At 37.7% G+C, this 23,296-nt stretch overlaps 2 protein-coding genes across 4 annotated transcripts in view; one reads left to right on the top strand and one right to left on the bottom strand.

The window, feature by feature from the left end:
* si:ch211-217a12.1 (alanine aminotransferase 2-like) overlaps window positions 1-7,435 on the top strand; it is a 51,134-nt gene extending 43,699 nt beyond the window's left edge. For both annotated transcript variants that reach the window (XM_052102947.1, XM_052102948.1), the window contains 2 exons: window positions 3,602-3,714; window positions 4,116-7,435. In XM_052102947.1, coding sequence (XP_051958907.1) covers window positions 3,602-3,714; window positions 4,116-4,206 — 204 coding nt within the window. In that variant the 3' untranslated portion in view covers window positions 4,207-7,435. The remainder of the gene's footprint in view (window positions 1-3,601; window positions 3,715-4,115) is intronic.
* A 12,583-nt stretch (window positions 7,436-20,018) lies between these two features.
* Window positions 20,019-23,060, bottom strand: LOC127626857 (uncharacterized). 2 transcript variants are annotated; one of them, XM_052102951.1, is made up of 5 exons: window positions 22,975-23,060; window positions 21,980-22,467; window positions 21,732-21,890; window positions 21,384-21,476; window positions 20,019-21,153 (listed from the first exon to the last, which is right to left on the bottom strand). In XM_052102951.1, the coding sequence occupies exons 2-5, from the start codon at window positions 22,106-22,108 to the stop codon at window positions 20,839-20,841; spliced, it is 696 nt and encodes a 231-aa protein (XP_051958911.1). In that variant the 5' UTR covers window positions 22,109-22,467; window positions 22,975-23,060; the 3' UTR covers window positions 20,019-20,838. The 2 variants fall into 2 exon arrangements, with proteins under 2 accessions (XP_051958911.1, XP_051958910.1); XM_052102950.1 differs by having other exon boundaries at window positions 21,980-23,030.
* Between the last annotated feature and the right edge of the window lie 236 nt (window positions 23,061-23,296).

The raw sequence follows: 23,296 nt of genomic DNA, 5'->3' as shown, positions 1-23,296 counted from the left end.
AAATTTTACATCTCAGCATTTATCAAGTTAAGTCATTTTTATTTGTATAGCACTTTTCACAAAAAGCAGCTTTACAGAAAATGATGTCTCTAAAGTCCTCATTGAGCAGTTTCATTGAAAACGTGATTGAAAATCATGCCTTAAGTCCCCAGCGAGCAAGCCAAAGGAGACTGTGGCAAGGAACCCCAAACTCCATAAGATGTTGGTTAATGGAGGGAAGAAAAAAACCTTGGGGAAAAAACAGGCTCAGCTGGGAAGCCAGTTCCCCTCTGGATATACAGCATTAATATAATGCCAATATCAGTTAACTATGCATAATACAATTCATGTATTAATTGAGTAAACTGAGTAGATTTTGGTGGGCAGTATTTAAAATGAAAGTATATTGATTGAACTGTAAGATTAATGATAAAGGGTATTTGAAGTCAATCCCGAATTGACTGCGAAAGTGCACGTTATTTGGCTGATAAAGGCTTCAGTTGGCATCAATTTATTTTCTTTGTATTCCATTTTAAGAGAAGTGATGCATGTGGTCAGAGAAGGGTTACTTGCTGTTTGAATGATTGCAGATAATAGCAGTTTATTTGTGATGTAGTCGATCCTTAGACCAAAATGATGCAGGCAGTGGAGGTGTGCCTTGTAATCTGGTGGGAAGCTTGTGGCATTTAATTTTTCAGTGTAGAAAATGTAAAAAGAGCTTTTTAGCATAAAGAAGCACAATTTATAATACCAGTGTTGTAAGATTTTACTGCTGATTTTAAATGTTATTTGATCGTAATCTTGACTAACCGTCTGGAGATTTTGGTCTTTCTCCATTTAAGTAGAAAGGAGCATGACTGGAGCTGTGTGAGAGGAGAATTTATCGACATGTATTTATCGACACCTTCGCACCTGAATGCCAAATTTCTTCTTGCAGTAATCCTTGCTCATACTTGTACATCCTGTTTTATTTAGTTATGAACTGAATGGAACGGCAAACATTGTTAAAGTGTGGCAAAACTGTACTATTGTCAACAGAATTTTGTTGTGTGGTTGAACCGCTCACAACAATGCGCATTACTAGCCACTCATAACACAACGCAGATCAATGCCATGGAAAAAATCAGTTCAATGCAACTAAACATGCCAGTGAGCATTGGGGTGTTTTACAGTGTTCACAATGGCATACTTCCCATAGTACTTTTACTGCTTCTGCTATCTGTCTATGGTTGAAATAGGAAGAGCAGTATGTAGTGTGCCACTTCGAACTGAGATTGTTTTCAGTTCACGGTCAACATAATCATTATATATATGTGCAATTACAGTCAGAAAGATGCAAACGTTATTTCCAAAAGCCCAAAGTATAAAGACTGTGTTGATTTATTCTACGTGTGGATCCAGCCACATTATTATCACAATATATGTGTGCAATCCTCATTTGAAGTTTGTGATTAAAGCACTGATCCAGCAGAAACATAAGCAGTATCAGCTCACTTTCAGCTCACAGTGTTTTCGTTCCTCATTTGCATAAAGTACAGGAATTTAAACTTTTTTGATGTGCTCAACTTCCACAGGAATTAAATGAAAATACTCACATATATTTGCTCACAACGCGCCAGCGGAAACATACCATTAAACTTTGCGTTAGTCAGCTGTGCTGATGAGCAGATATCGGTTAACAATTTCTTGTTTTATTAGTCGCTTTTTTTCTTTCAGAAAAATTGCTAACTTGGTGTAAATAAATGGTTACTGCTGATATTATGAAGCCGGCATAAGGTTTTCTTAACATTCCACACACACAATGGTGACTCTCAAATCTACATATTTAAAGGTGCATTCAATATCTTTTTTTCCTCATTACAAAGTTTTACTCCTAAAGAAATTAACAGTAATTTTAAAACATATTTATAAAATGGACCACTCACATGAGATAAAGTGTCCAGTCATATCTGTAATCTTATAAAAGTTGTTTTATTCTGCATGGAGTGGGTTTTTCAGTCATCCGTCTATCGGTCAGTCAATTAACTATCTGTCTATTTATCTATCTTTTTGAAGTGGGTATGGCACAGTGATTAGCAAGACAAATTTAAGATAGCACTTCATGTCAAATTAGTTGCAGACCCCTGCTGTACATAATTTAATTATAATTTTAATGGCTTTACAATGTGAACAACATCATAAAGTGTACATCAATAATATGGTGCCATACACATGTTCTTATAGGCATAAAATGCAACACTCAATTATATAAAATATGTAATGGGGGTATCTGCTCTGTCTCTTTATCTACCAAGGGTTCCTTGGCCTGAAAATAGTTGAAGTTCCCTGGTCTAGACATAAACTGAGTGTATCCCGAACAATGCTAGGAAAGCTGTTCCACAGTTTAGGAGCCAAACAGTAAAAGTATCTACCTTCTTTTGTGTATTTTGATATTCTATGTATTATCAACAGGCTGTAATTTTGCAATCGTACTAAACGTGATGGATTATAGTGTGATAGGTCACTTAAATACTGAGGAGCTAAACCATTCAAAGCTTTTTAAGTACTGTAATTAGCAAAACTGATGTGCAACCTAACAGGCAGGGATGGGGCCAGAAGGGTGGCACGGGGTGGCAGCTGCCACCTTAAAAATTAGCTTTGCCACCCCAACTCGGAATCCACTCACATCTTGGAGACGGTGCGCAATGGCTTAACCCATCCGTGTCACACATGGTCCATTACAACATTCCACCAATGTCTGGCAGGACACACCGTTCCACCTCAGTAGACAGATCAGACACCCCCGATCCCCCCACCCGGTCAGACGGTATCCTCTGCAAGACAACACCGCACAACCACCCCCACCCCATCAGACAAACTTGGTGGATGCCACCCCTTACTCAGCTCTTGCCATCCCAAGCAAAAAATCCTGGACACGCCACTGCTAACAGGTTGCCAACATAGTGACAATAAGAATGGGCTGATATGATCATGGACATCTTTAATTGGACCAGTAGGTTAAGTAAGACGTGTTCACAACATTATTGCTGTCAAACATGCATAGTCCAAGTCCTAACCATTAACTTGCTCTAAAATCAGAAGAAAAAGATAGGTTAAAAAGAATGTTGCTTAAGGCCCAACCCCATTCCTAACCCTAGTTGTACTATAACCAACAATGATGACTGTGCAAATTCACAGTCATCTACTAGCCTGCCTTTCCATGATCATTGCAGTTGTAGTTCAATGAAAATGCTTTCATTTGACTAATTCAGTTCAATTTCATACTATAAAACCACTGACCTGATCAAGCTGACCAGTTAGTGGAGGACAGTGTTTGGACAATTGAGTTGAGGTGGTAAAAGGTTTATTGGTATCTGATTGCACTTATGAAGTCATGAAAATGTACTCAACTTCATGTTGTTCCAATGACTCTTTCTTTTGTTGAACACCAATGGAGATGTTTAGCACACTATTCATTAATGAAAAAGGACAGGCACTGCCAAACATCTCTGTTTGTGTTCAAGTGAAGCTTTAAAGGTTTGGAGCAACTTGAGGGTGAGTAAATGATGACAGAATTTACAACTTTATTTGCCGTAATTAAAAGTTATCAATAGATGTTAATTGAAATCTGCTCTAATTTCAGGAGAAAGGACAGTTTCCAGACATGTTTTACTGTATGAAGCTGCTGGAAGAAACGGGCATCTGTTTGGTTCCTGGCAGTGGCTTTGGTCAGCGAGATGGCACCTACCATTTCAGGTTACTCTTGTAAATCGCATTCACAAGATTAGCTTGTGAGCTTTGACATGTGGTGTGGAATTGTCAAGGAAGAGTGTCTGTTGTCCATCTAAAGGGAAATTGACCAGTTAGTAAACATCTGAAACAAAAGATAAAGAAAAAAAAAAAAGTGAAGGGAATCCCAGACAAAAGATCTATTCATTCACATGCTTTCATGCAAGATACCCATCAAACTATACATATTCAACTGACGGCTATCTATTAAATACCAATTTCAGATACAAGATATCAGAATTCTTTATTACTTCACATTGAAAAATGTCTGCGTTCTGAAAGTAACATGTTTTCATTGTACAATCAGGGAAAATTAAACTTTATTTATTAGGAAGTTTCTTTACATTGTTCCTCACATGTTTCAACAGAATGACCATCCTTCCTCCAGAAGACAAACTGAAGATCGTATTGGCCAAGATTAAAGAGTTTCACCAGCATTTTATCGAGCAATACTCTTAACCATTGTCTTACTGACCAACCAATCAAATCCTTAGTTTCACATGTCAAGCTTTTCAAGGTTGTGTCTGCTCAATGTCTTGACTGTACTGTCTCACATAAATAACATCAGAGCCTTTTGGAAAATAAATTATTTTCTTGGGGAAGAATTAAAATATGTTAATATTAATATTTGTTAATAATTGTAGTAATTATTTTTGATTGTTTTTTTTTTTGTTTGTTCACTGCATGGTCGTCCCGCTATTACATTTTCTATATTGAAAGTTATTTTTTACATTGCAAACTGGAAAAAGACAAAGTTTCCAAAATAAGATTGGGCAATCAGTTGATAGATCATTTAAAAATGTTATTAAATACAACTTTACCAATAATAATTTTGAGCTTCAAAGGAAAATGTTTCCATTATTAAAATGGCAAATATCCTGCCATATACACGGATGTAATGTTCGGGAGTATAAACGGTGCATTAAAGATGCTCAGAACTCAATGCCAATGCAGTCTTAAACTATTTTATTAGAAAATAGGCGATCCCTCTTGTATTTGTGCAGCAACAGGCATTAATTGAACACAATCAGTACCAATCACAACTTCACATACACATTGACAGATGTGAGTTTAAATTCCCATTTGCTTGAAAAACACAAACACTAAATAATTCACATTATAAATATCAAAGTTAACTCAATAAAAATACAATTATATGGGTTAGTATTTAGAGACTCAGGCATACTTCCTGGCAATCTGCTAAACTACATTAAAAATGCATGGTTCCACTTTATATTAGGTGTCTTTAACTACTATGTACTTAAACATTTGATACAATGTACTTATGTACATTCTTGTTTTTGAAATGTACTTGCATTTAAAGAACCTGCATTTAATTAAATTTGTAGTTATACTGTTAGCCTTATCTCTAGCCCTAACCCAACTCTTACCCTAAAACCTAACTCTAACCCTTAACCCAACCCTACTCCTAAACCTACAGTATCCTAAACCTCAGTAGAAGCAAATGTGAATCTTTTGAGAATTTTGCAGAACAACATTTAGTTACACAGTAATTGCACTGTATTGAATGTATTTTAATGTTAGAACATAGTAGTTACAGACACCTAATATAAAGTGTGACCAAATGCATTATAATTTTTGTTAAAATATAAAAGTATCCTGATATTAAAGTCATATTGTATACTACATAAAGTGTAAGCACTGCAACATTAACTGCATTTCGTTATTTGTATTTTTTTTTTTTTTATAATTATTTATTTTTTTACAAATGGTTACGTTGTAACGTTTACCACCATTTCCTTTTTAGAGTTGAGGTGCCAGACAGGGACCACCAGTCGAATGTTTGAGTTTTGGTTTGGGAAGGTCAAGTCAGTGGTTAATCCATAAAGAAACGGTAAAACCTACAAGTGATAAATGTAGAAAACCTCAATAAGATATTTTCACACAAACCCCTAAACTGGGAAGAGATTGTCACATTTCACAATAAACACAAAATATTACTTCCAAACACTAAATATTTGCATTTCATTAAGCATCATAGAAGTCCAAAATATTCAATAATCAGCACGCAAAGCCATCAATAAGCATCAAACAAGTCCAAAATAGTCAATAACCACAACATAAGTCCAAAGAAGGTCAATTCATGATTAAAAAAAATTGTAGAGGCACTGTTCAATAAGTTCTTTAAAGTACCAAAGAAAATCAAAGCAGTTAATCAACGTTAGTTAGTGAGCTGTGTTTTTACTCACTATACAGGCTGTTTTCTTCAAGACAGGACTCCTTTAAAAAGTTGTGCTGGGCAACAAATGCGTTAGCAGCTTGATATTCGTGCTGGTCCATAAAACTCTCCAAAATCCAACTTAATGCACGGTGAGCATTTCCATTACAGTGGCATCAGTGCAGACACAGGATAGTGTTAAACTTCTGGATTAATTTGGCAAAGGTGTACTTTTTTCCATGAAAAAAAAAAAAAAAACTGCTTTTAGAGCCAATGAGAGCTAGCAGGAAGAGCTAACATGTGCTACCTCTCTCTTCAACTCTCACTGCCACAAACTTGAATTTTGTTGTTCTTATTTATTACGTTTTATGGCAGGTGGCACCAGCGTTAAGGTGCATTACTGCCACTTACTATGTTGGAATGTGGACCAGAGTTATCTATTATTTATTTAACATAAATAAATATAACTATATTTCCCTTAACACTAAATTCTTTTGATCAGCCCAGTTTCTTTCAAATAATGGAATAGAATCCCTAACCAGATGGTAAATATTTTTTTTCCACTCCAAGCTTCCTGATTTCCCCCTTTAATGTTTCTCGTTCTCAAGAGTACTTTTGGCCGTGACAGATGACATGCTCCACTGATTCCTCTATTTGACAGTGCTCACATAGTCCTGAGGGATGTTTATTTATTAAGTGCAGTGTTTTATTAAGCCTGGTATGTCCTACCCTCAGCCTTTTTAAGATGTTCTCCTCTTTAGTGCTCCTTTTAGTTGTCCTCACTGCCCACCTCTCGGTGTACTGCATAAAGGTTTCATCCTGTGCTGCCACTCTTTATTGATGTTTGATTATTCCTTTTGCTTCATATTTACTGAGTGAAATGTCCATGATCTCCTCATGTTTAACATTGCAAAAAAATATTTTCATGGCAAATTTTTTTTGTCTTGTTTTCCAGTAAAAATATCTAAACATGCTTAAAATGTGATTTATTTTCTTGACAAGCAAACTTCCTTAGGATTTTAAGTCTTGTTTTGAGAGAAAATTAACCGACTCTATTAAGATAAATGCTTATAACAAGAAAAAACTGTTTGCCAATGGGGTAAGAAAAATAATCTTAATTCAAGGGGAAAACAAGTTTATTTTAATACCCTATTGGCAGCATTTTCTTCTAAAGTTCACTAAATTTTGTCAGATTTCTCTTAAAACAAGACATATCTTATGCCATTTTGCTTGACAAGAAATTACATTTTATGAATGTTTAGCTCATTTTACATGAAAACAGGACAAAAATATATTTTTGCATTGCAGAGACTGTTTTGCTAATACATACACAATTTCATTGCCCTTTATCCTTCTGTGATCTGGTATTCACATACATGTTGTGACGATATGAGACATAATAGATTTTGATTGGTTATTGTCCACGGTTGCTAGGTTACAGTGTTTTTTGTTCTTGCTGTGAGTGGAGTGAGCTGTATCACCCATGTGAGCCCGACACTAAAAGTTAAGCTCGAGTTTAATAAGACTGTTTGGTCTCCTGTATCATGACATGGTGTCAAAAGTATAACTTCCTCACATACTACTCGGTCCAGTGAGGGAGAAGAATAAAAATGGCGAAGTTTCAGGTGCCGGAGGCTTTTGATTTCACACATCCATTGAGTTGGCCGGCGTGGAGACAGCGCTTCGCACGCTTCAGAATTGCAATGAAACTCGACAAGGAGGATGGTGATGTACAGGTGAACTCATTATTATATGCAATGGGCAAACAGGTAGACCCCTATACAGTACGTTTATGTTTTCAGTTGAGAAGATGATTACTACAACACAGTGGCGGCTGCTGGTCTTTCAAAGAGGGTTAGCTCATTTTCGGCCTACATTATAAACTTATTTAAAAGTAAATTCTGCCCTACGTTCCTTTTCGAGAAAATGCACTGTGACTCTGTCGTACCAACTAGGTGTCTTTTCCAGTGACTTGACCAGTGTCTTCTCAATGGCCAGCAGAGCTAGGCTGCTTAAACGACCTTGGCCCATTGTGTTACGGGTGTAGGACTTGAGACGCTTTAAACAGGAGAAGCTCCTTTCTACACCTGCAGATGTAGCTCCAATTGTTGCCACTAATGAGAACAGTTTGTAAAGCTGAGGCATTGCACTGTCCAACTCCATGTCTTTGAGGAACACCAAGTAATCACACAGCTTTCCCTGTTACCCTGCAAGTCCTGATCTGAATACAGGACTTGAAGTTCAGACCTCAGTCTCCCTGAATCAAAGTGATGGCAATAACTTTTCAGGACACTTTGGAAGGCCTCCTCTGGAAATTCTTGTCTCATGTCATCAAATTTCCCTGGATTGACTAATTCTAAGAAGAGCATACTTTCCAAATTTGAAAAACGTTGAGGAATCTGCTCCAAGGTGTTATCAAGGATGGCCATGTAGAGATTTCTGTAGTACTCTTGGGGATCCTGCAATTGGGTCAGACGGCGCTTTCTCATGGGCTCATCTCATGGGTCTGATGTGAGATCTGCTGTTTTGGCATAAACAGCTTGGAAAGCCCCCTCTGACCTTTTCTCTTTGACAAATGCAAGAAGAGATTCAATTCTTTTCTTGCAGTAAAAAACATCCATCGCCCTCTGCTGGACAACATCAAAGACCACATCAGTCTCAGTGAAGATTTGTTCATATGTGTACAACATGAACACAAACTCAGAATCCTCCAGTTTCCTCAGAAAGCACAATCCAGTGTATCATCATCAGTTGTCGTGTCTGCAATGATGTTTTCAAATGTCTGCAGGAGGCCATCATAATTGTTTGCCACAGTGCTCACTATCCGTGATGTGAAATTCCATCGAGTAGGAGCGTTTCTGGGCAACCTTGAACAGCCTGCAGACTCCAGAAAAGACGTCCTCTTTGTGAATTTTGAAAAAAATGTGCCAAACCCAGAGAGTGATTCAAAAAAAATTCTGCACTCAGGCAAGCATTTAGCCCCCTGTGACAGCACCAGATTCAGTCTGTGTGCATAGCAATGCACAAACATTGCACTTGGGGCTATTGCTTTCACTTTGGCCTGCAGACCATTGAGTGCTGAAGCCATGACAGCAGCCCCATCATAGGTCTGTGTCACAAGCTTATCCTTAAAATTGTAGGCCTGCATGTTCTCATTTAAAACATCAAAAACAGACTGAGCATCTCGCCCTCCAGAAACATCAAAAAATCCAATAAAGCGCTCCTGAATTTTACCTGCACTATCCACATAGCGAACAATGACAGAGAGTTGGGCACGGCAGGATATATCAGTTGTTTCATCCACCTGCCATCCAAAAAGGGAGCATCCTGAATTTCATCTCTGATCTGATCAGAAATGGTGGCTGCAAGAGCAGAGATCAAGTCTTTTTGAATAGTATGGGACATACCAGAAAACACAGTTGAGGACTCTAATTGTGTGGACAGTACAGAGTCATATTTAGATAATGTTTCTGTGAACTCCCTGTAATTTCCCTTGTTGGATGATTCACTACTCTCATCATGTCCCCTAAATGACAGCTCCTGTCGGCCAAGCAAGGATGTTACATCAATAAGGCGGTTTAGGAAGGCCCTGTTTTGTTTGACTGTTTCATTATGTTTAGTCACTTGAATGCGAGCACCTTCATTGATTGCATGCTCAACCCTGATCCTGCCCATGCAACTTAATCTTGCACATGCACTCACGTTCATTGCTCTTTTCATGTCATTTATATGCCCTGTCAAAGTTAGACAGATCTCCAAACCCCACTTTTGACCAAACAACACATCCGTGAGATGGTTTCATCAAGAGGCATGGCCAGCAGTACATTTGATTTGTCACAGCACTTCCAGTCAGCCAGCTAACTTTGTCATACCAGGAGAGCTGAAAAGACCTGTTATTTTTCCCTATTTTTTGCACTAAATCAATCTTAGGTGTTGATCTGCCCTGCTGTTTAATTCTAATTTTTTCCTCGTAAGGAAGACTTTCAAATGGCTTCGCCAAAATCAGGTCGACAATATTAGCACCGTCTGCCATCGTGCGCAGTTTCACCCGTACAACGCTAGCCTAGCCTACTGTATGAATGAATGAATGAACGAACGAATGAACGAACGAACGAACGCTCTAAAACAAAATATATTAAACTTGGTAAAACTGAAACAAGGAATGTGGTGTATAATTGTGTGAAATTTATTATGCAAATTGACTAGCAATTTCACCAAACAAATATAAAGAAATAGGTTGCAGCAGTTTGTCTTTCGACTACACTTGAGAAATCCGCGATGGGACTGAGCGTGAAATAGCTTCAGTGACTTCTTATAGTACAGATTCGCTGTCAATCAAAAGGAGATGCAGTCTTTCGACAGATCCTCCAATCATCACGCGGAAGCCCGGAGTCCGGGCCAGCCCACTCCTCATTCACCCCCAGAGACGCTGAGCTTCCGTGGGCGGGACATAATCGCAGCATTTATCCAATGACCGTCTATTTTCGGAGCACTGAAAAAAACTGTTCAGAGCAGCCCCATTGAAGTCAATGGACGCTCGGCTTCAACAGGGAAATGCACTGACACTACGGAATGTATGAGAAGTAAATCGAGTCAGCCGACCTGCTATATGTAATGTAGCTGATTCTGAACGAACTCGTCTTCGAGATGAACGTGTTCTAACGCATTTTTAGTCAATAAATTGTTTACACAATAGTACATATTTGACCATTATTTTTTTGACATTATAGGGGAAGCTGAGCTTCCCTTGCAGTCTTAAAGAAATCCCCACTGCTACAACACAGTAATTAAAAAGTTTGAGGAACATTTTGTGATCAAACGCAAAGTTATTCATGGCCGCGCATGTTTCCATAGAAGGAGCCAGCGAAACGGTGAAAGTATGGAATAATTTGTCAGGAGTTTATACGAGTTGGCATAGTTTTGTGCTTTTGGGACTGCTAAAGAGGAGCACATTCACGATCGCATTGTGATCGGAACAGCGGATGGCGATGTGCCAGAGAAGAGCCAGATTTGACACTGGATAGCCGAAAGCAATACAGATTGCTCGCCAGTCAGAACTGATTAAAATGCTAAATGCTGATGTGAGAGGTACAGTGAGGCACAGGTTTAAGCATGCAATGCAATCTAAGAGGAATAATAAATTCAGGAATCTAGAGACTAAACAAAGAGAAGAAAACAGCAAAGTGAACGGTTCAAGATGTGTACGTGTACATGGCCATGGGGCTTGCCCTACTCAAGGGAAACGATGCCGTAAGTGTAATAAAACGGGCCAATTTGAGGTCGTCTGTAAAACAAATGCACAGGAGTATGAGTGGCATGTAAAGCTACCGATAAATGGCACTGTTTTGAAGTTTAAAATTGATACTGGTGCAGATATCAGTCATATCGGAGCGAACATTCCTGAACCTCCCTAGGTGCCCTCAGCTTACTAAAACACTTGCAGACATCAGGAGTCCGGGTGGCAAACTGGCACATTTTTGGCAAGTACTGAAAGAAATGGACAAAACGTTAGTTTCTGGACATTTGTGGTAAAAGGCCCATATACTAATAATAGGATGATGTTTTTGGAGACTTTGGACTGTTAAATTGTGAGCAAATCAAAATTGAGCTCAAACCAAATGCAAAACCATATAGCCTCTGTACTCCTCATCGTGTTCCCTTTCCATTACTACCAAAAGTGGAAGAGGAGCTTCAACGTCTGCAAAAGTAAAGAATTATAGAAGAGGTCACTGATGCAACAGACTGGTGTTCTCCTATGGTGCCTGTGATAAAAAAAGAATGGTAAAGTGAGAATCTGCGTTGACCTTAAGAAATTGAACGAAGAACGACTTCCGGCTGAGCGATAGATGGAGTAAGACGCAACTCTCGGGGCTCCTGCAACAACTTTTAATACTATTTAGGCACTTTTTTCAGGTAGTGCTTTTGGTGTAAGTTGTGTCCAACACTTTAATCTTCACTTTTTGATGTCCAAAATGCCAGCAAAATCCAAAAGCGGGAGCGTTTCTTCTGCTTCGGTTTGGTCTGCTTTATCCAGCACGCCTCCGCGTTACACATGACGGCATCGAGAGGGAGTTTAAGTCCCCGGAGGATGCCAGAGCCTTCATTAGGACACTGATTAAGTAAGGAAACTGATGACATAACAGGCTGATTATCCGTTTACAGAATTTAATTGGACGACTATCAACTCTACAACACAAGATGTTGCAGTGAATATGTTTGCGTGCCTTGCTCTTTATCATTGTTTAGTTTGCAGGAGCCCGACCTTGGTTGACTATTACTATTGGGTCAACAGCTGTTAGCTTTTCTGTTAGGGATTTGACTCCTTGTGGAGTTTGCACTGGGTTCTCCATTGTTCGGGGGATGGGGACAATATAAGTGCTATGGTGAGCGTGGGATGGGTTTGGGACTGTTCGCTGTTTTGCCAGTTTGGCCTTCTAAGTGTTGGTTTGGAGTGTGTGTGTGTTTTATTTTTTATTTTTTTATTTTTTTCTCCCCTTTCCCTTCTCTCAGAGGCATTGCTTCGTTTTCATTTTCTGCCTACCGTAAGCAATTAATAAATGGCTATTAATACTGGACACTCTGGCTCACGTGAACTTTGTGAGCTGGAACATTAAAGGTATGGGGAGCCCTATAAAAAGATCTAGGGTATTTGCTCATCTGAAACGGCTTAATGCGGACATAGTGTTTCTACAAGAAACTCATATGTGCACCACAGACCAGGTTAGGCTTAAATGTCCATGGATTTCTGAGGTGTTTCACTCTAATTTCAACTCTAAGGCCAGAGGGGTTGCCGTTTTAATTGGTAAGTCAATTCACTTTTCATCGTCAAAAGTAATAACAGATGAAAATGGCAGATACTTAATAATTTCAGGTACATTGTTACATGTCCCTGTATTATTAGTTAATATTTACGCCCCAAATTTTGATGACCCACACTTCATGAATAAGCTCTTTGAGCGCCTCCCTTCATTACATAATACTCTCCTTATATTTGGAGGAGACATGAATTGCGTTGTTGATCCTAGGTTGGACCGCTCTACTTCCAAGACTATGACACCCTCACTAATGTCTAGTACACTTTCTGATTTCATGGCCAAGAATGGTTGTATTGATCCTTGGAGATTCTATAATTCTAATATAAAGGAATATTCTTTCTTTTCGCAGATGCATAAGTCCTTCTCTAGAATTGATTATTTTTTCATTGACGCCAAACTCATTTCCAAAGTGGCGATGGTTAAATATAATCCGATTGTGATTTCTGATCATGCTCCGCTTTCTTTGGATATTCAGCTTTCCCCCCAACCCCAATATTCAACACTGTGGAGGTTTAATACTTTGCTTTTGTCAGACAGCGGGTTTAAAACATTTATTGCAGCTTCGATTGATGACTTTATTGAAATAAATCAGAATGAGGTTCAACCTATTTTTTGTTCTCTGCTATGGGAATCACTAAAAGCGTACTTACGGGGCCAAATAATTTCATACTCCGCACATTTAAACAAAACGCGTACAGCCAAACTTCAAGAGCTGGAATACATCTCTTTATGCAGATGATTTATTACTGTATGTTTCCAGCCCAAGTCATTCTTTACCAGGAATTCTCTCCTTTCTCCAGAGATTTGGTTCATTTTCAGGTTATAAAGTTAACATTTCTAAGAGTGAGTGGTATCTGGTTAATACGTTAGCATTACAACTAAATCAATCTGATATCCCCTTCAGACTGAGCCCCTCTGGCTTTAAGTACTTAGGAATTAATATAACCAGAACTCTAACCTCACTTTTCTCTGCTAACTTCTCCCCGTTAATGGCTAAAATTAAAACCGACCTTCAGCGTTGGAGGTCTTTACCTCTATCGCTTATAGGAAGAATTAACACGGTGAAAATGAATATTCTGCCTAAGTTCCTCTTTTTATTCCATGTCTCCCTCTATTCTTATCAAAACTTTTCTTTAGGACTATTGATCGGGAGATTTCTAGCTTTTTATGGTGTGGTAAGGCACCCAGAATAGGTAAGCCAATGCTTCAGAGATCCAAACTTAATGCTGGCCTTTCTCTCCCAAATTTTCAGTTGTATTACTGGGCATCACACATTCATAAAATCTTATTTTGGTCAAGACCAGTGCATTCTTCATGGTGTACGTTAGAGGTACATTCATGTAGCTCATCCTCTTCAATGGCTCTGCTTACCTCATCTATTCCCACCAGCCTCTCCAGCTTTACGGATAACCCAGTGGTTAGTTCAACTCTAAAAATCTGGTACCAGTTCAGGAAGAATTTTAAATTTGTTTCTACGTCTGCCTTAGCTCCGTTACTGAAAAATCACTCGTTCCAACCTGCATTATCTGACCTTACATTTGCTGTCTGGCATGACAAAGGTCTCAAAACCTTCAAAGATCTCTATAGGGATGGAATTTTTCGTAGCTTTGCAGATCTATCGAGCGAATTTCAGCTTCCACCGTCCCATCTTTTTCGCTATTTTCAAGTTAGACACTGCGCAAAATCATTGTTTTCTACTTTTCCCTCCTCACCCCCAAATCAACTATCGGATGATTTTCTCTCTTCTGACCCTCTTCAGAAATCTCTTATTTCAAGAATTTACAATAAACTTTTATCTTACGATAGCTCACCTATCACTAAAGTCAAGGTCGCGTGGGAGGGTGAATTGGGGTTGACCCTACATGAAGCCTGGTGGGACGTTGCCCTTAAAGAGCAACATGCAGGTTGAATTTATAATTGAATTAATACTTTATATTGTCTGCAGAGGTCTTTTAAAAACACATATGTAGAAATTACTAATGAAATCTCATTTGATGTAGAGATTTTGATGAAAATGTGCTAGGCTCTGGAATACGCCTTTCCCACTATAGCAACGCGTCATATGACGTAGGGCGAGGCAAACAAAAGAGCTCGCGGTCAGCTCTCTCATTGTTGGGTGTTGATGTAGTTAGAGCAGTAGTGAGAGACAGAAAGTTTTAGATCGAGTTTTAGAGAAGCCATAATGGTAAATTATTATGTTTGTGCTGGTTGCACGAATTCCAGCCTGTCAGGACATCGTGTCCATTATTTTCCTTCTAGGAAAATGAAGGCTTTTCGGTCTTGGGTGCGTTTTGTGCAGGTGAAGAGAGCAGACTTCACTGCCGCGTCTGTTACCACACACTCGGTCGTTTGTGGCGCACATTTCACACCGGAGAATTATCGACCTGGAGATTTGTTGGAGTCTCGGATGGGATTTCGGAGTAAGGACCACGTGAGGCTGATTACTGATGCTGTTTCCTCGGTGCACTTGATGGAATCAAGCCCACCGTCAAAGTTTACACCGGATTTTGGCGCAGGCTGGACTCTAGGACAAAGTGCTAATGTTAGCAGACATTCTGTGCAACGAAAAGAGGACTTAGCAGATTAAGTCTTACTTTTAATTATTTTAACTCTTAATTTGTGTAATTTCATAATAACAATAGTATAATATTTTTATATAATATATTTTTTATAATATTAAATATTTAATATTTATTTAGTATAATAATACAGAGAGAGGGAGAGAGACTGGGCTTTAGGACAGGTTGTCGTAACGTAATTGTCTGCCTTCTGAAATGAATTTAGTAGTTTGCACAATGCTATTGGCAGGAAGCTAGCCCAACTTTCCCGTGTCCCCCGCATTTCAATTCAAACTGTTCTCCCGCCGCCCTCCCGTCTGATTTTGTATCCCCGTTGGCTAACGTTATACTCTTCAATAAATTGCAAAACCACACCGGAGAACTCGGTTTCTTCATTCGCATCCATTGTAACCTGAGCTTGAACTTGACCAGACTCCTCAGCCCATCGTCACTTCCGGTTAGTGCTTTATAGACGCGGAAGTTATTTTATCACAATTTATCTCAAAATATCGTTAATGGCTAAATATATATTACTCCAGTTCAGAAAATCTAGTTGTTTTATCATCAACATACACTATGCTATATAGGGGTGTCCAACCTGCATGTTGCTCTTTAACAAGATCCACACAAGCTCATTTTGTGCTCGTCTCTCGTTGATACAGTTCAAGGTAGTGCACAGGATTAATTTCTCCAAGACACGTCTGTCACAGATTTATCCCACTGTTATTGATAGATGTGATAAATATTATGCCTCTCCCTGTAACCTAACCCACATGTTCTATACCTGTCCATTTTTACTCCCCTTTTGGCAGACGTATTTTGATAGCATCTCAAAAACACTGTCTATTACCATTAAACCCTCTCCCCATATTGCCATATTTGGGTATTCGGAGGATTATAACAGGTACAACTCAAACCAATTAGATCTATTGGCGTTCACTTCCCTATTAGCAAGACGGCGCCTTCTTTTCCATTGGAAATCCATAAAGCCTCCGTCCAGCACTCAGTGGCTCAGGGATGTAATGTCTTTTCTAAAATTGGAAAAGATCAGGTACTCTCTGGGTGCCAACTCTGATACGTTTTACAGTAAGTGGCAGCCTTTCTTAACCTTCTTCAAATCTCTGCCATTTTTGTCTTCAGATTGAGGGAACCAACCCCTACGCTATGGAATGATATTAATCTCAATATGATTAATGAATGCACACACAATTATGCATGTACTAGATAAATGTTGTGAATGTATTTTACTAACCACAAACAAATGCCATTTGATTTGAATCTGTGGAATTCGAGATTGAATGATTGTGCAGCGATTTGTATAAATACAGACATATTTGCAAATAAACATGTTCTGTTCTACATTAATAAATAAAAAATTGCTCATGCAAAAATGAATCCGTGCATTTGTGGATCAGAAGACACGCGTGCATTTATTGACATCTTGTTCGAATCGATCGTGTTCGGTTCATTTGGATTTTGAGACTTCCTTTTCGCAGTTTACAGCATTCCACCCACACACACACACACACACACACACACACAACTAACGAACAAGCCAGTGCTATTCATTAACGTGAACACAATTCGTAAATGTGTGTCACTCACTATACAATGAAACAAATGCTTTTCAACTGGTGTCTGTAGAATTAAGAATTACATAAATGTGCTGCAATTTGTACAAATAAAGTCATGTTTGTGAGTATAAATGTTCTGCTTTGTATTAAAGTGTGACAATTTCAGCATGCAAAAAGGAATCCGTGCATTTGTGGATCAGGTGACATGCGTGCATTTATTGATTCCTTGTTCGAGTGGATCCTGTTCGGTTCATTTGGATTTTGAGACTTTCCGCATTTTCAGCAGTGAGGATCCACACGCAACTGAAAGGCAAGGCACCTTTAGATGGCAGTCAACAGAGAATTACAGAGTTGGCCTGCCCTGGTTTGAGAACAGGTGATAATGGACATTGTTCGCATTCTCCCGAAGAACCTTTAAAACATGGATAATACCATTTAAAACCAACAAGCTGGTTGGGTAAGTAACACTAATCTTTTTTTTCTTTTTTTTTCTTTTATTGCATACTGAAAAACAAAACAAAAAAGTAACTTCCTATAGACTAGCAAGTTAAAAACCATGTACATTTGATATATTTGACATTTTAATTACATTTTATAAATATTCATTTGATGAGATATTAACAAAACAATGTTGGCTCTTCATTGTTAGATTATTGTTTAGAGTGCGAGCTGATCAGGGAGGAGAGAATGTTGGCGTGGCTCGTCTGATGTTTTCTGTTCGTGGAGAAACTGCAAGAAAAACAAAACTAAGGACACTTGTGACAAATGTCAAAAGGTAGTGTGTGGGATCTACACATGGAAGGTAGAGAGTACATGTGTTGACTGTGAGTAATCGATCCACAAGCGTCAGTGAATGATGTGCGTGGTTTGCCCCCAAAACAACCAGATGCCTTGTTCAAGTGAGCCCACTTTTAGGAGAATTCATTCATAATGATTTTACAGCATACTATTTTCATTATAGTTTTACAGCATGATATTTTTGCTCACAGTAAAACAAATATTGCTTTCTAAATCAGTTCGTTTTCCCACATTTTAGCTTATTTAGTTCATATTCTTTATTAACTGTTTTGGCCATTTTGGGTTTGGCCTATATGTGTTTCATACATGTCTAAGGTTTTTACTATGCATTGAAATACACATTGGTGATGTTTTTATAAGTTATTGTATTGATTTGTTTTTATTTTACAAAGAAAATAATTTAATATAAATAATCAAAGTTGCATCTGTAATCAGCTACAATAGCAATTTCTGTGATTTTCGATGAACTAATACATTTTCACATTCATTAGAATTTAAATTTCGTGTCCGGTGTTTATTATAACAGATTAATTTATTCATGGATTTCGATTCCAGTGGTGGCCGCATAGGATTGTTTCCAATTCGTGTTGTCCAAACATTTCCAATAACTCCAGAGCGTTGTAAATTCCAAAAGTCAACATGTTTTGAAAAAGGATAGATGTAATAATTTCCCAAATTCACAACATGTTTTTATCTAACAAAATATTCCGCCTCAATCCATGTTTGTAGGCGATTAGACTTTCAAAAATATTTTCGCTGCACAATCATTCAATCCTGAATTCCACAGATTCAAATCAAATGGCATTTGTTTGTGGTTAGTAAAATACATTCACAACATTTATCTAGTACATGCATAATTGTGTGTGCATTCATTAATGATATTGAGATTAATATCATTCCATACTACTCTCCCCTTATTTTATTTATTAAAATTGTATTTAGTTTATTCATTTAATAATATTTTTTTTTATCTACATGTATATATGTGTGTGTGTATGTGTGTGTGTATGTATATATACATACATGTGTATGTGTGTGTGTATGTGTGTGTGTATATATATAGATATGTTTATTCCTTTTTTATTATTATAGATATTATATTTTTTATTATTTTTATTTTTTATTTTTTTTTTGTTAGCTATTGATATTTATTTTATTGTTTTACTGAGTATGTATGAATGTGTGTTCTAATCTGTACACAAAATAAGTATGGCTCCCATTTTGTTGACATAGTAACATTGTGCCATTGCTTTCAATAAAGATATTGAAAAAAAAAAAAAAAAAAAAGAAATTGAACGAAGCAGTAAAGAGTGAGAGATTCATACCTACTACCTACTCTCGAGGACATTGCACCACAACTGTCTGTTGCATGTGTATTCTCCACATTAGACACACCAGCGGGTTTTGGCAGATACCATTTGATGTTAGATGTAGGAAACTTTTATCACACCAGTTGGTCGCTTCTGTTTCCGGAGGCTTCCCTTCGGAATAACCTCATCTCCCGAGATATTTCAGAGAGAGATGAACGCCCTTCTTAAAAGGCCATACGTGCTCGGAGCAGTGATGGATGATATTGTGATACTTGTGTTTGGTAAAGATAAGGAGGAGCATGATCATAACGTCTTAAAGACCATCAGAGAGTCAGGTCTTAAGTTGAACAAAGACAAGTGTCAATTCAGAAAGTCTGAGATTCTGTACTTTGGACATGTCATAGGAAAAGATGGAATCCGTCCTGACAGTAGCAATGTGAGAGCCATAACTGAACTCCCTTGTCCCACAAATAGGACAGAACTGCAACAGGTTTTAGGGATGATATACTATTTGGGCAAATTCCTCTGGCCTCTCGTCAGTCCTTCATCCTATGACTGAGCTGCTAAAGAGTGACACTGAATGAACATGGGGAGAGGCATAAACACAGGCATTCAACAAGGTCAAGAGCATACAGATTACAGCACCAGCACTAGCATTCTACACCACAAACAAGACAACTGTGGTTAGTGCGGATGCGAGCAGTTACGGCATAGGGGCTGCCCTTTTGCAAGATCAAGAGAATGGACTGCGTCCGGTTGCTTTCTGTTCAAGGACTTTGACGGAGACAGAATGGCGCTACTCACAAATCGAGAAGGAATGCCTACACTGTAAAAAAAAATAAGCCAGTACAACAAAAAAAATCTTAGTACCAATTTCCTTTAGCCTTTTCTTGTTTACTCAACTTTTGTAAATAACAGTTATACTGACTTAAATGAAGTTGTCAGTGATGCAAAAAATATTTAGTTGAGTTAACTTAAGATTGTTAGTTTTCTGAGGTGTAACTATTCTATAACAAAACTTTTTAAGTTGTGCCAATACAAAAGATTTTGTATGTAGAACTCAAATGTCTGAAGTTGAGTGAACAAAAAAAATGCTATTGGAAATTGGTACTAAGTAATAATATGTTACGACTGGAAACTACAATACCATTGCCCAAGTCAAGAACTGAAAACAGTGAGAATGTTAACAAAACATTTATTCCAAAGAGCAATATAAGAATGTTTTCACCAACCTGTTGAAGGCAATTAAATGGCATTTTAATTAGCCATCATCATGACAACATGATGATTAATCCTTTTTGGTCTTTAAATATTTCTCACAGGAAACAAATAAAAAAATTTATAATTGCGCTATCCTGCCAAAGATAGGCATCAATAATGATAGTAGTGCTACCACCATCTCATAAAAAAAAAAAAAAATCCTGTGATACCAAATTTTTTACATTCACAAATATTTAAACCAAAGTGATTCAATACTACAATACAAAAATTAAACGCTTCAGTTAAAGCAGTTTTACAAAACACTGCCACTGAATATGAAATGTGTGTCTAAACAGTAGCATGTAGAAGGAACAAACTTTCAAAATTTGAAGCATGGTCTAAAATAGAAGTGCACCCATCTAAAAAACACTGACACACCTCAACATGAAACATTTAGTTTGACTGAACAGTATATCAACGGATATCAAGTAAACAAATAAGCATTTCACTTTAAAGGGAATTCAAGACCAAGTCTTAAAAATTCAAAATGCACCAGTACCACAATATACAGCGACATAAAAACAAAAACATTATTATGCCAAAGGTACCCACCAACCATAAAAGCATCTGAAAATATTCAAAGCATCTTAAATTGCTCTATACAGTGAAAATCTTATTCTTCAGGGACTGAACTCTGTTGGTGCACTTTTCTCCCAATCCCACAAAGATGTTCTGCACTGCCTCAAATGTGTATTTTAGTCCTTTTGGATACTCAATATTTAGCGCATAGAGAAGTCCAAAGAGTACCATGAAAGCAGTGGGAAAGTCAGATAGGTCCTCCATGACCACAGTTTCCTCCAGGATGATGCTGAAGTTAAGACATCTCTTTGTTGCCTGCGAGATGTCATCCTCCATAACTTCAAGGATGCCCAGTTTCACTCCTCTTGCATAAGTCTCCTCTAAATCAGTGTCCTAAGAAATATATACATTTAATGAAAAAAGGTTGTTCAGAAGTTTAAATAGAAAATTCAATGCTCAAATAAACTCTTGCAAACAAAACATGGCACATTGTGCTAACCTGATGTAAACACGATGAAAACGAGCCACATGAAAACCATGTCAGCACCTTTATTAAATATAACCACACATTTCATAAAAGAATTGTGATCAATGAAAATATGAGCTGAAAATTTAAAACCTACCAGACAAGTCTTGGATATTGCATCACGCTCCCTGAGGTACAAGGGGAGTCCCCGTAGAGCCGTAGTGTATCTGTGTGACAGGATGTTTGTTGTCTGTAGGAGGAAAATAAATCATTTTAATTACGATTTACTTCTTCATGATTCCTTGCAGTAAATGTATTAGGATGGGCAAAGTGTCAGAAATGAAGGGGGACTCAGGGCAAAAATTCCACAAAAACTGACAACAAAAAGCTTAAAACAAATTTAATGTAGGGACAATTATATATATTCCCTATTTTAATGAATAATCTTTTGTATATACAGATACAACCACTTATTCCAAGGGATTCATATGTATATGAATCATACCTGCTCATCAAAATGGTCCAGGATAATTTTCATCTCATCTGCAAGGTCTTTACTCTTTGCTCGATACATTTTGATGAGGGCATTGCTATGTTTGTTCAGAGATGTCATGAAAGCCGTTTTGAGGTCCACACAAGTGATCCTTTGAAACTCTGCGCAAAGCTGAGGGAGTGAAAGAGAAAAAAAATATCTGCGAACATTTAAGTCTATAAAGAATCATAACAAAATTATGTAGACAAAATGTAACTTACTTGCTCCTGCAAAAAGAGGCCAGGCCATCTTTCTTTGATGACAGAGACCAAGGGCTGCTCATTGACTATTTCTTTTCTTCTAAGAGGGAATGTGGTTTCCATTTTGGTGTTCAGTATTGTAATGTCCATGTTCCTTTTTTTACTTCAAGCTCAAGATGTTCCCTTTCATTTTCCAATGCAGCATCATCCAAACCAACAGGATTGTCTGGGAGAAAGTTGATTTCTGATCTTCTTGGTTTCTTCTGGGGAACTCTTGAACCATCATCTCTTCTATTGTCAAGCTCACTACATCCAGTATTGCGTAATTTTTGTCTGTAATTTCCCATTTTAAATTGAAAGCGCAGACACACTCAGAGTACAGGCACAATAATGGTACACGTCGGCCTGGGTGCCAATGCTTGAGCCTGCAGTGTCTCAGCAGCAGATTTTGACTGTCACAGGTGTATTTACAGTACCTACACTGCATGAAGTGTGCTCTCAATGGAGATCTGTAAAACAAAATACACAAATGTGAATGACCAGGTTCATTAAAAGGCAAATTAATGAATGAACAATTAAATAAACCATGAATTTTTTTTGTATGGCAACTGCTGCACAGATTTGAAAATCCCCTATATTATCAATAATCATTATCTCCTCAGAATATTATATAAAGCAATCTTTCTACTGTTGGGCCTCCTCAGTACAGTATTAACCGATGGAAGGCTTTCAGATGAGCTAATCTGGCTAACGAGGCTGCAGCAGAATCATATGCACGACTTCCAACGCAATTTAATTGTGCAGCAAAATCCATCGCAACAAAAGACAAAAACGTATTTATTTTATAAAACAGGATTTAAAAATACAGTTAGATTTAAACATTCAGGAATGTTGATAATTTACAAAGAAAAGGTAGAAGTGTCTATTTTTCCTAATTAACCAATATCGACTAATTTAGGAAAAATGTGACTCAAAGAATGAACATTGATCATCAAAAACCAAATAAACGTACTCACCATAAAGATTCCTCTGGATAATCGCCCACGTGCTGTCTCTTCTTTCTTAAGTATTCTTCTTCGGCAGTTTGCTGAACAGTTGTTTCTCCCGCATTAAAAGTTGACGTTGACGCGCAGCAAGAATGCGCAAAGGTCAAAATACTGAGGGCGTGGTTTAGCGCTTGAGAAAATGATGCAGTCGTTCATCAGAAAACATGCTGATATTTTTTTTTAATGTTTGGTTTATTTAAATATAACAATGCAATAAAGTCCCCACGTGCTAATTGTGTTCTGTTTTGAGAGCAATGGCGCTCACTTCTGTTGTTAACAAAACTTCACAGTA

This window comes from Xyrauchen texanus, chromosome 33 (assembly GCF_025860055.1).
Source record: "Xyrauchen texanus isolate HMW12.3.18 chromosome 33, RBS_HiC_50CHRs, whole genome shotgun sequence".
Classification (NCBI taxonomy): Eukaryota; Metazoa; Chordata; class Actinopteri; order Cypriniformes; family Catostomidae; genus Xyrauchen; species Xyrauchen texanus.
Note: the sequence above shows the minus strand (reverse complement) of the source record. Positions and strands in the feature narration are given on the sequence as shown.